The sequence below is a fragment of the Dermacentor andersoni genome, chromosome 7 (assembly GCF_023375885.2).
Source record: "Dermacentor andersoni chromosome 7, qqDerAnde1_hic_scaffold, whole genome shotgun sequence".
Taxonomy (NCBI): Eukaryota; Metazoa; Arthropoda; class Arachnida; order Ixodida; family Ixodidae; genus Dermacentor; species Dermacentor andersoni.
Genome location: NC_092820.1, coordinates 150054814 through 150068168, shown reverse-complemented (window position 1 = coordinate 150068168; position 13355 = coordinate 150054814). Strand labels below are relative to the sequence as shown.

The 13355-nt window shown below is 47.9% G+C and overlaps 1 protein-coding gene across 1 annotated transcript in view; it reads left to right on the top strand.

Annotated features, from left to right (window-relative positions):
- The first annotated feature begins 1281 nt into the window (after nucleotides 1-1281).
- The window catches only part of LOC126533605 (arginase-1-like), a 55498-nt gene continuing 43424 nt past the window's right edge, over nucleotides 1282-13355 (top strand). The window contains exons 1-5 of the mRNA XM_072289365.1: nucleotides 1282-1487; nucleotides 2583-2664; nucleotides 7610-7682; nucleotides 8954-9057; nucleotides 11433-11610. Coding sequence (XP_072145466.1) covers nucleotides 1381-1487; nucleotides 2583-2664; nucleotides 7610-7682; nucleotides 8954-9057; nucleotides 11433-11610 — 544 coding nt within the window. The 5' untranslated portion in view covers nucleotides 1282-1380. The remainder of the gene's footprint in view (nucleotides 1488-2582; nucleotides 2665-7609; nucleotides 7683-8953; nucleotides 9058-11432; nucleotides 11611-13355) is intronic.

Sequence of the window (13355 nt, the reverse complement as noted above, 5' to 3'; positions counted from 1 at the left end):
GGTGTCTCTAATGCGTCGCTGGTAGTTACTCGCAGTGATCGAAAGATTATCTCAGCTGTTGGAGCGTTCTTCTTTCCTTTTTATTTTGTGCCTTCTATCGTTCAAAGTGTGCGGATCTTACTTGAACAGAGTAGAACAACGATGCCCTCGTGATGGTTTCGCCGAGCGTTCCCGTTGCAGAGAGTACATTAATTAAACCGGAATGAGCAACTTTTCTTTTTTTTTTTTTTTTTGTCGTTCGGTATTATCGAAGATGCATGAAAAAATAACGCGCGTGTTCTTTTCGGGACGACCGTATGTCACGCTCTTTGGTCGGAGCGCAGGCGATAGCACTGCAGGATCAAATTGAAAATGTGAACAAACAAATTTCTGCGGACTGCATACAGCAGGTCGTACGAGCATATCTCCGTGATAAAAGCTGTCACTGCGCCTCCACCTGTGTGTTTGAACTTCCTCGGTAAAGTGTCAAGGGCAGGGACGACTTGCCTCACTCGCGATCGTTTTTATTTAACGAACAGCGCGCAGCGGTGGCTACGCCAAAAAAAAAACATTTCGCAGGACCGCGGGTCTATAGCTCCCCGATGACACACGTGACGTTGACGTCAGAAAGGAGAAAACGCGTGTAGGAACGAGAATGGTTGATCAGCCCGTGCGTCGTGGCCGCGCGTATACTACACTTCCGCCTATCGCAACGAGATTCGCGTAAAGTCTTTCGGTGCGTGTACCTACACGATGTCGCGTTGTCGTCGTACCGTCGTCGTGCCGTAGTCTCGGCTTGGTCTTCGTCGTTATTGTCGGCGACGTTGTAATCTGACCGATTATATTATCGGTGCTTTTTAAAAGTTCAAGCTTTCCATTCGGGTTCGCCGCAGATATCGCTTTCTCAAATAGTTATCATTTGCGCAGCTTTAGTTGTTTTTTGTTCGTATTTTACAGCGCCACAAACTTGCAGCTGTCTCTTCAGATGTCCAATAGGGACGGTTGCAGGCAGGTTGCTCTTGTTTACGGCTGCCCTTCGTAGGGCAGATGTAGACTTTCAGTATAATGAGCGTATGTTGAATGCGTGTCCAGAATGTGCAGCTGCTTGCTTTGTGATAAAAAAAAAATAAAAGATCAGGGACGTCGGGGGGGGGGGGGGGGGGGGGGGATTTCGTGCGCCGGCATTCATTCGTGCTGCGCTGAGCCGTGCTCCGGCATGGGTTGCAGAAGATAGTGCCAGCCTTTCCTCCTCCTTTCCCACAAGAAGCACTTCTCTCGCGTGCTGTGAGTTGCAACGGCAGCAGTATACTCGGTAATAGCGGCAGTATACTGTAATACTCACCGAAGGGAAAGGAACATTGCTCGCTCTGCGAGCCACGAAGCGAACAAGCACTGTGCATTATGATGCGCCGCAGTGTACTGTCTTTTCGAAAGATGCTGCTGCAGCTGCTGCTGCTTTCCACCGCCGGACCAACTTGTCTTGAAGGGAGGCCACTCAATGAAGAAAGGTATGCAGATCGCTCTTCAGCTCTTGAATACAGGTCATTTTTTTCTTGCTGGAAGTAGATTTATTAGTTTTTACCTGCTGCAGACAGTGAAATTCTGCCATATCATTAAGCGCCGGCCATTTTTGGTCACTCTGGGTGTTAAGCGCGGATGTTTTTTTTTTCTGCCTTTTTTTTTTTTCTGTGCCGCCCCGGCTGACGTACTCGGAGAAGCGCACTTCACACATCGCAGCGCGCCCCTATAAATAGTGTTTTTTTTTTTTTTTGAAATCCAGTAATTACCAGTAAAATTATCCGTTTCCCGGCACATGTCTCAATTTGGGAAAAATGAAAGCCAGCAATCAATGAAGTCACATCTACTTAGCAGAAACGCCGTTTCTTCTAAATAACACCAGTTTTCACAAAATTTGGGGAGGGGGGGGGTGAGAGGGGATATGCGTTATTGTCCTAAATAATTGTTATCGGAACTCTACAAACATGAAGTATTGATACGCTAACACGCTATAGGCTCCCTAATACCATGCCTCCGTACCTGTTGGCCTGCTGCATCACGTGAGTCGGTCCGACAATCCCACAGCTGTATACCCTCAGAGACTGCCAGGTACTCGACTTGCGCTTGACCTTCGAAGCGTAGCGCCGGCGCGCGAGCGGCATCATCACGTAGTGCGTTCTCGAGCATGCTTCAGTTCGCAAAACCATCTCGCGGTCCACGCGTCCATGAAGTCGGCCTTCGGTTACCGAACACGAGTTCGTAGGTTCGGCACGCGTTCAGTGTACTACGGCACGTCAGGGGACCGCACTTGGGTCAAGCTCCCGATACGACATGTCCCGAAGCCAGATTGCGCCACTTAAACACGAAGATCAATCAATCATATTCGAGCGATTATGGTCGACGGACAGACACGTCGTGCTTGCTTGGACTTGATTGTCCGTCCTTCGGGCATTTTTTTTTTTTTTTCACTTACACAAATTTCTACGCTGTAACACCGACGAATGCGTAGTCACTGCTAGAACGGCAAGGTCGTTACTAAAATAACCGGTTTCGACAAGTTGCCTCGCAGAGACTAGAGAGCGATGCTGAGCCCTCCTCGCTTCCAGGATTGACTCACCGTCGGCACCCAACATCAAGAGCAGGCGGCAAGAGATTGGAGTCCTCGGAGTTCCCATCCATCAAGGTCAGGTGAGAACGGTGCCAGAATTCTACGCCTCCGGGACGTTCTCTCTATGGAACAGGTTTGCTTTCGACTCGAGCTTCGCATTACGCGTTTGACTGCCAACAGCAGTTATGCGACCTACAGAATAAGCGGACCGATCGTGCTCGTTCGTTCGTTCTTTCGTCACACTTAGTTCAAGTATGGTTCACACTGTTCAAGCTTCGGGCCCGAAGGCGAAGCGTTGGGAGCGATAACAAGGTTCAGGGTTGCGCTCGACTTGATCGCACGGTGGTCTAACAATGCGCATGAAGCGACATTGCGTGACTGCTGTCGCGACTCGCGGTGGTTGTTCAGTGACTATGGTGTTGGGCTGCTGAGCACGGAGGTCGCGGGATCGAATCCCGGCCGCATTTCGATGCGGGCGAAATGCGAAAACACCCGTGTACTTAGATTTCGGTGCACGTCAAAGAACCCTAGTTGGTCAAAATTTCCGGAGTCCTCCACTACGGCGTGCCTCATAATCAGAAAGTGGTTTTGGCACGTTAAACCCCATAATTTAACTTTAACTGCTGTCACAGTTAAAGTACGCGGATATGCGCATGCAAGCGATTTCAGTCACAGTGGCGACAGCACCTGTAGAACCGGCGCCCAGGCATGTGACAACGCTATGGCGCGATAAGAGACGCATGGCCACTGCGTTACGTTCGCAGGCTTCGCAACTCGACGGTGAGCGAGATGACACCGTTGTTTTAACATTTATAATCCGTTCCTCTCAGACAAGCGTTTGAAAACGGAGTCCTCAGCAGTAAACGCTAATGTGTATGTGTGCGCGAGCCTCATGGCCGGCAGCGTCGCAAGGCATGAAATATACGGGTAGTGCGCACCGACGGCCGCGCCACCGGTGGCGGCCTTGCTAAGTTCACTCGGGAAATGAGGCAGCCGTCCGCTGTATAGTTTTCTGCATCGTTGTTCTCGCGCTTCTCTGTTTCGATTCACGTTTTCGGCGCGAAATATATAAGCAACACCCGGCCGTCGCCTGCGCGTTGTGCACGCCGAAGCATCGGGGCATGTCGAAGAAGAACTGTTGAGGGTTGGGGCGCTCAAACGGCTGCAGAAATTCTCGCCATGCCGGTGACCCGATTCTGATCGTATCTCGCGAGGTCTCATGAGCGGGGGGCAACAACGACAGCAATGGATCGCCGCCGTTTGGCGGGAAATCTCTCTATATCACGCTTTCATTTGCCATCTCGGTGTTTGTCGCACTAGATAATGTTTACAGGAGTAAGCGATGAATTTGATCACGCGTCCTATCAATGTTTTTGTTCGGTTTGACTGCATTGCAGCACGCGCGTTAAAGACATTTCCCTTAGCTTTTGAATGCCGCTTTGGCGGCTTTACCTTTTGCCGCTTTTTTTAATTGTGTTGCTCTTACTAGAGTGAACGACAGTACGAGTGCATCCTGTTGCGTGTTAATGTCACTGAGGCTTGCAAGGAGTGATTTCGTTGTTTCATGCGGCCCGTTAAGTCATCACATCAGCTGTCACGCAGTTCATGTCTGGGTCTATATTTTATGCGTGGCTTTGCCCATTTTGAATTATGCTGTAGTTGCTTCATGCGATGCTATTGCTGATATTTTTTTTTAATGCGAGGTTTTTTGCCTCGCCTGGTTTGCACAGGTCTGAAACCACGCTGTGTTCTATCGGGATGATTACAGGCAAGGTGCTCCTTCTACAAGTGTATTCGTTTCCCCGAGGACATCTTCGCTGTTGTCGTTGCTTGGTAAATGCGTTATAAAAGACATATAGGGCTAATGGCGAGAATTGTCGCCATTACGCTGCCGCATGTGATATTGCTGTTCAACTTTCGCACAAAAATATTCGCGTCGTATTTGTGAAGTCGTTACACCCGGATGCTGTCAGAGAAGCCATACCATGCAGAGGGCCTTTTTGTGCGTGTATTTTGCATACTCAACTGAATTATTTCTTATCTTTTGAGGGGTACATAGGAGAGCAATTCTCACGACGCAAAAAGGACTAAACCCGGCCTTGCCGCCAGCGCCCATCTAACGTGGCCTCTGCTGTTCCGCCTCTAAATATGTCGTGTGGCTTCTTTCGTAATAAACGAAAAAAAGAACTTAAAAGTTGATAAGACTACATCTTTTTGTAAGTTTCCAAGCGGACCACTAAGGGAATTTCATATTGCGAGCACTGCAGCGATGAGGGTAGGTCGTCGACGTATGCAGAGAAATCGCATCGGCATCGCAGCGCAAGCTTGCGCTTTTTTTCACCCGTGGGTTTGCGACTTCGCTGGCTAATGTACACCGTAAACGGAAACAACTCTCAGGTGGAATTATAATGCTTGTCCTCTAGCGACCCTTCCCCCCCATCCCCCCCCCCCCGGTTGGGAGTTTCTTATACTCCCTTTGATCGGAGCAGAATTTTTACTCCGTGCGAGTAAAAAAAATACGCGAGATTTCCTGTCGGACATCTGTATTTAAATAAGATTTTTTCCCACGCACGATATCCGAATAGAACAACCCACCAAACGCAATAGTTACATGAAATGACAACAGCTTCTTGGCCGCACTCAAATCGCATTTACGAGGACAGAGTGACGCGTAATTGTGCACTGTACCATCTCATCATAAACCATTGTCTACTGTACTAATTTGAGTGATGTCTGTGATTTGCCTGTTATCTACATGTTAAACTTTTTTTTCATACATCATTTAAGTATTTGTTTATGTATTTAGCTGCAGTGATGCTGGGTCCTGTCGACCTATACTTGTGATCCCAGTGCTTTCACTTATTCCTTTGTGCGCCTCCCGTATACTCCATTGCCAAAAAAAAAAAAAAAAATTGCGTGCACCCTTGGGAGTTTGTTTCTTCTTCAATCTTTTTTTTATATTTTGTTTCTTCGCGTTGGACGCCAGTTTTTTCGCGGTGCAACAGGAGGATAAAAAAAAAAGTGGTATCGCGCCATTTTGCGTGAACATTTTTTATATATAGAGGCTACAGGTCAAATTTCGAAATACAGAAACAAGACCGGGTCAAATTCAACGAAACGTGTCAATGAAAGCACATGGACCATGACAAAACATAAACATCTGAGAAACGCCCAAGGTAGAACTTTCAAATACATCCAAGGTACACGCGACACACAAGAGGCAACGCTACCAGTATATATAGCCACGATATACTGTATGCCTCAAAAACCTCCTAGCGAGCAGCTGTGCTGTTTTCAGAACTACGACACACATGGTTGCTCATATGAGATCTGCTTCTCTGAAATTAAAGGAAGACATTAATCGACACAAAACTGCTAATTCAGAATAGTGAGAAAACAGTTGATCGCATAATTTTCGAAATTATCGTTCCATTCTGCGACTGCCGAAGCGACTTCGTACACTGCCGGCGTTCGCGGCCAAGAAGTAGTGATCACAATAACCAAGAAAAATGTAAGTGCGTGTGCTTCATTGGCAAAATTAACTTTGTGCGAAATGGTTGCAGCGTAGCAAGAATTTATTGCGTATGAAGCATGACCCGCGGCAGCCCACGAACACCAGAAAGTGCGTAGTTATACATATTTTTTTTGACCGAACTACTTGCTCAGCTTCCAAGCAATGTCTCTCGGTTGTGAAACGGAGCTATACATCGCTGATCTCGCGAAGCGGCAAATCTCGAAATGCCGGTAACACGCACGGACAGTTGTAGCAACGGTCCACGAACTTGGCTAATAGATTCATTTCATTACTTAATATGCCAGGCACTACTTTTGCGGCCAACTGCTGCGCACGTCTTCAGACCACCGCTGTACAAGTTGCAGCGCGATTGGAGCACTGTGCGTTAGCGAAATAATAAATCAGTTGCATTTCCGACAGCTGATCGCACAGAAGCAAGGTATGGAAGAGGTAGTGGGTTCGTATTCGTGCGCTGTCGCCGAGGCCACGTGCGGCGCGCCGCCGAAAGCGCCATCTGGTTTCTCTAGAACAAACTGCTCCGCGAGAAGAGTCAATACTAGCTGTGCCAAAGACAGAGAAGGCACGAGAGAGTATAGGCACGGAGGAGCACAAACTTTCAACTAAATTTTATTTGCGTAAGAGTCGTAGTTATAAAAAACTAGCCCGACAAGAACGTTTGTTGGACATAGAGGTAGACGAAAGAATGGTCCTGCGTTAAAAAGCTTGCAGTTTCGCCCAAAAGGCGAAGCATCGGTCGCGATAGCAAATTAGTGGAGAGCTGGCTATACGAAGCAATTGGATAGTAGTTTCATAAGCCGTATAAAGTTGTAAAGATAGGCATACTAGCTAAATTAGCAAGCGTGGAGTTAGGTGCGCACCAACAAACATGAACACATCTCACTCGTTGACCGCGGAAACTCGCTGTCAAAGCGCTGGAATGAGGAAGCGCAGCAGCAGCAGTGAGCCCCGAATTGACCGTCCTGCAGCGTCTCGCATCAACGCGAACCACGCAAACACAGCGCGCGGCGGGCTCTTGTCCCCATAGCAGATGGCTTTCAATACACAGCGGCCTGGGTGGGCGCACTTGTCCCTCCCCTCCTCCCGGATCCGTGCGCGCGACGGAAGACGGCGCGCTTCCTCCCCGCTTTCCTCGCTTGCGTGCGTGAGATTGCACGAGCCGCGACCGCCGGCTCACCCTCGCACCCTCTCACTCGCACACACGGCGCGCGGCGGCGATTTTATCGCCCATTGGGCATTATGGGAAGCTCACGGCGACGGTAGAAATGCACTTGGGGTGTCCATGTAACTGCTATCGCAATAAAAGACGATCTCTGCAGAAATCGATTAGAGTTCGTGCGACAACTCTTTGAGTGTGTGTGTGTGTGTGTGTGTGTGTGCGTGAGAGAGAGAGAGAGAGAGAGATCAAATATGGAAGTCGTGCGCCCTACCTAAAGTTCTTGACGTCTGTGTCAGCGTCTTTTCTTTCTTTTCTTATTTTTTTTTCTAAAAAGCGCAAGCTCGGTGTCGAAAAGGGTCCACAGTTCCTGCGCGACGCTGGACTCCTCGACAAGCTCAGAGATCTCGGTAAGTGTTCGAGTCGTTCAGGCACATAAGTAGATCGCCAGTAAACGTTGAGCGTGAATTTTGATTGATTGATGGAACGATGGATTGATTGATAGGTTGATTGATTCACAGGGTGTTAATAAAGTCCCTAAACAACACTGGGTCTGTAAGAAACGCCGTGTTGGACGGTCCCGGATTAATTTTGATGACGTGGCGTTCTTTAACCCTATTGCATTATGGTGCGCTCAAAGTTCCCTACGTTGCGCCTAAATCTATATAAACAAGATGTGCAACGCCATGAATCCACGGTACTACTTTTTATGCCCTACGTTCATACAGTCTACAGCTTTAGTAAGGAAACGCCTATACGAGCTCCACAGAAGTCTTTACTCTCTGCCACCTCGGAAGAGAAGTGCAGTCGATAAAGGCAGATATGGTAAGGTGGGGCTGGCAATTAAGAAATTCGAAGGCGTTGGAATGAAATAGGCTAACCCAATGTAGCGCAGTTGTTAACTGAAGATCAACTGTAATATGGTCTTCATTCTGCAATGGACATAAGACGGGCTGCTGGTTATGATAACGATAATGAGAGTGTCGAAATTTTCTTAGTGCACCCACCACCCGGTAGTCGCCAAGCACTTCAGTTATTTCCTGGTGGCGAGGAGACGCTGGAACACATTCTGTGCGACTGTCCTGAATATAATGTTCAGAGACAGTCCATGGCGTCCGTTCTAGCGCACCTGGACAATAGACCATTGTCAGTTGCAACCATTTTCACATATCGCCGACAGAAGACATCGCAGCTGAAGGCGACGAAGGGACTACTTCGGTTTATGAAGGATACGGGCTTGGACAAGCGGCTGTGACAGTGATGTCGCGTACCGCGCAAGAGTGACGGACTGTAACTGACGATGTGTTTGCTGTGCTATGTACTCTCTCTCTCTCTCCTCCCATCTTTCATCCCCCCATCCCGCTCCCATGTGTAGGGTAGCAAACCGGTTAGGTTACACTGGTTAACCTCCCTGCCTTCCTTCTCCACTTTTTCCTTCCTTCCTGGTGGCGTGTCACGTTCTGCAAGATTCTCACGCCAAGTGCATGATGGGTGGCGTGTTCGAAGTCGCTTTGCCCGCTGCTTGTTGCTTTTGCTCGAGCTCTTTCTTGCGCGTGTGTATACGTACGCGTTCCACGCCGTGAGGATGGACTCGACCGGTGTGTTACATACAGCCTCCAAGATAGGGATGCGCGCGGATCTCGAAGGCCATGGTTGTGCTCATATTAAGCGTCTGTCGCAGGTCACAAGGTCGAGGACTTCGGCGACGTCCGCGTCGAAGGCAAGCCGAACATCACCGATTGCGGCGCGATCGACTCGGACGTCGTGGGACAGACCAACAAGAACGTGAGGCTTTCCAAAATGGAGCACGCTGAACGCGGAGGAAATTTCGCTACGATGAAGAGGATATTAAAGGTAAAATCAGACATCCACCCATTCGTAGCAGTTGCTGCAAAGGAAAACCGTACGGCTTCCTCGAAAGAAAAAGCCTCGTAGTTGAAGAACAACTACGAGCCTTTTTCTTTCGAGAAACCCGCATGGGTTTCCTTTGAAGCAATTGATATACGAACGGGTGGATGTCTGGTTTTCCCTTTAATAATTCTCTCCACCTTGCGGGTTTCCGCAAAACTATTACGTCGAGAAAGAGGATAACTTATTTCCCGTAAGAACCAACCAGCGATAACTGTCAATATGAATGCGAGGTGATTTGAATGAATAATCTCCTTTCTTTTTTCGCTATATAGGATGTCTCAGCTGAAGGTAGTCAAGCTGTTCATAAAAGAAAAAAAAATATTGAGAAATACGGCGCAGGAACGATCTCAAGACCTTGCGGTGTCCTATTGTCAGACATATGGCGATCGAACGCCAGATGTGTTCTATAACTGCATTTTGCATCGCCTTCCCTAAATCTTTATTTTTGTTCAACACCTTCAGTAACGTTAGCTGGGACACATTGTATATATTGATGTAGCTCTAATTTTTTCAGTACGTGACCCCTTTTAGTAGTACTAAACCTAGCATGACCTCGCCCCCTCCCTCCCTTTATAAACCTTCTGAAAAAGAAAGGGTACATGACATGGATACATTTACACTTATTTAAGAGACATTAACCTCAGCAGAGAGAGCTGCCAAAGCGCTTGTTAATGTTTTTGACAAGAATTGACATAATAATGTATCTAAATGAGAGGGATGTAGGTTAGTCCTTGGGGCCGGGCTTTAAGCGCCATAGCATGTTTCGCTACCTCCCAGGCAAAATTTTGTGGTCTCGCACAGATAAACGAGGAAATGCGAAGAGTGAAGGGGATACTTAAAGTCTTACTCAAAGTGTTAAGCGATCTTAAAGTGGAGTCGCATAAATAAGTGATACACACTGGCCCTTCGTATTAATTAAGTGACGTAGGTGTACTATACCGGGTGCACCCGGTATAGTACACCTAATTTGTGTATAGTACACAAATTTGCACACGGCACGCACATTCATGCAGTTAGTCCTTTGAGGGACGAAAGCGCCCTTTTTAGGACTAACGGCGCAGTTACTCCCGTTTTACCCGGGATTTTTCTTAGAGTGATATAGTACACCTACGGCGCTTAACATCTATTTCACCGGAAACAGTAAAAAAAAAAAAAATGATTTAGCCAATAGTATGATGCTTTCTTCACTGTTTCTTTCTTTCAGCACGGTGGACACTACAGATAGTCGAGTAGCCGTCACACTGTTCGTGCGCTAGTTTAAATAGAATCGATCATTAATTTTATTAATACGGGTGTATAACGCTGCATTATTGAAATGGTAGTATTAGAGCACACCGCAAAAGAAATTTAGGTGATTAAAAAAAAAAGCGGCATGTGTTGCAGAGATATTCGTCGACAAAAAAAAAAAATCCCCTTTTCTCGCTTCGATACCGAAACAGGATGCGTGCAACAGCTCGCGCGATGGAGCAATGCCCGCGTTATTTTCGACGCGCGGTCATACCTTGGAAAAGCGCGCATGTGATGACCTGCTGAGGCACATTCTAAGGGGTCATCATGTCCTGGCGGCGGCAGGTCGCCGAGACATAATTTACGGGAGATAAAAGTGATAAAGAGGCCTGCACAGCCCGTGTCCAATCCGTTGACGTAAAAAAAACCAAACGAAAGTGGGAAGCAACGCGTGCGCAGTTTCTCATTCACGGATATTTTATCGACGGATGGGGTTTTTCAAGCCGCGCACGTTGCTTTCGCCTCCTGTGACGTCCTCCTCCAGTACTACAATCTATAACGTTGTCATTAAAACACGTAATGAAAGAAAGCTTAATCAACGAATCTTGGTTACACCGGGCGCTGTTCTTTTTTTTAAAGTACAAACAAATAAAACTCGCAAGGAAGTTGTCGATACGAGTAAAGTATACACTCAAGGCAACGTTTGCAACTCTTCAAAATTACGCTTCAAGGCTGCATTTTGGAGTCCGACGTAGTCCACTGCGTTGTTGGCCGTTCTTCGGTTTCTGAACGTCGCGGGAGCATAGTCTCTCTCTCTCTCAAGGAGCTTACCCAGGGGGTGGCACAGAGGCACGTGCTCCCGCTTTTCGCCAGCCGAAATTTCTGTGCTTGTAGTGGCCTGTCCTGCCCACCCCCCCACCTCTCCCGCCCCTTTCCCTTCCTGTCCCCGATTAAGTGCGTGCCCCCCCCCCCCCCTCCCTACACACCCCCAAATATATACGCCACACTGCTTGGTGTCACAGGTGCGAGACGCCGTGGAAAAGGTGCTTCGCTCGGGCCGGGTCTCGCTGAACCTGGGCGGAGACCACACCATGTCCATCGGCACCGTCAGCGGACACGCCAATTCCACGGACTCGGAGGTGGCGCTCATCTGGGTGGACGCGCACGGCGACATCAACACACCCAGCTCTTCCACGTCAGGTCTGCCCGGTTGTCCGTCTCCCTAACACCGTTCCTTCCCGTGAGCGATCAGGGAGCTTTCGTTTGTTGACTATAACACTTGCTCGATGAAGTTGTCTGGCGGGAGCTCGAACCGTTCTCTCTGTAGCATCAGCCAGCATGGCACAATCTATGGCACGCCACGGGGGAAGGTCGTGTTAACGACAGGCCTATAGTTGTTGCCGCACAAGTCAGCACGATCCTCTAGCGTAAGCTCTAGCTTAGCGTATTGTTTCCCTAGTTACGGGATGCTCGAGCTGGACGCGGACGCGGAAGCAAACAAACACGAGCCCTACTTGGGCTCGTGCTTGTTTGGCTATCTTCATTATATGGAGCTTTCCCAGCGGTTTGTAGTGTCCCTGTGTATAGTGTCCCTCCCTCACACACTCAGTGCTTACTATCTCCATTTTTCCCTCTTTAATTCTTCTTTTCCTACCCCCAGTGCAGGGTAGCAAACCGGGTGCTCGTCTGGTTGACCTCCCTGCCTTTCTTGTCCTTGCTGTCTGTCTGTTCCCCAGCCTATAGCCGCTGCGAGGGAGTTGATCGAAACAGAGTGCGCAGATGGTAAAATGGATGCTGCATGACCTCTTTGCACTGGCTGTAGATTCCACAAAAGAAAAGCAAAAGACAGAAAGGGAGAGGGGTCATTGCGGTTTCAGTACGCGCGTTTTAAAGTGATATCATGGAAACAAAAATGAGAGAAAAAGTGATGGAAGCCAGAAACAGAGCAACTGTTCATTCCGGTATAGTTGAGCCCACGTGTCGTCAAGGGACGGAAACGTTCTCTCTGGAGCGCCTAATTATTGTGCGCTAAGCCTCCTTTCTCCAACCCCAGTCATGTTGGCGAAAAAAAAAAAAAAGAGAAGTCAGAGTGAACGACTGCGCATGTTGATCCATGCTAAAGAATAAAATTTAATCACTCCGAAACTGCAGCTAAGTTATCCCTCGACAACTACATATATAGGAGGCTTCGTGTAAGCTCGCTTACCTCGTCACTCCACGTTGTTTAATTACCTTAAACTACCTTAAAAGGTGACCGCATAAAGCCAACAGACAATGAAGTCAGGGAAAGCTTTCCTTGGCTTCATTATCTGTTGGCATTTATGTGGTCACAATTAACAAAATCGAGCTCCTCGGTTCGCCTTCTCATCTCCTTAAACAATGTGGTTTAACATAATGGGCACGTACAAAGTTTATACATTAGGAAAGCATACGCCAGCGATACAGGTGTAATCAATCAAAATTATGAGCATGCGTTTCGCGCAATGCATGCAGGCTGTTCACGCTTATACAGCAATAAAACAATTGTTCAAGAACGCAAGTGGTATCGTTAAGCGTTGAGAAGTTCAGGGAGAAAAAAAGTGAGGTTGGAAAGGTAAGGAGGTTAACCAGATGGGAAGCTCCTGGTAGTACCACAGATTGGGGAAAGGCTTAGGGGTAACGAAATACTGACACACCATAGCAGCTGAAGTAGTATAGCGTGCCAGGGAAGCCCGTTCCAGTCAGCGGGTGCTTTGTAAAGAAATGGCCGTGCATCCATCCTTTAGAGATGATTGACGAAACTATTCTATTGGCCAGTTACCTTACGTTTAGCGCGTACTTGATTGTATGTTTTATATGATGTTTATTAGCACGAAAGGCAGTATATAACCAGTGACCAGTGAATCAGTGAATCAAAGAGCAGCACGTACCCATTGTTACATGCCCAGCTACCCAAGTTGATCCGA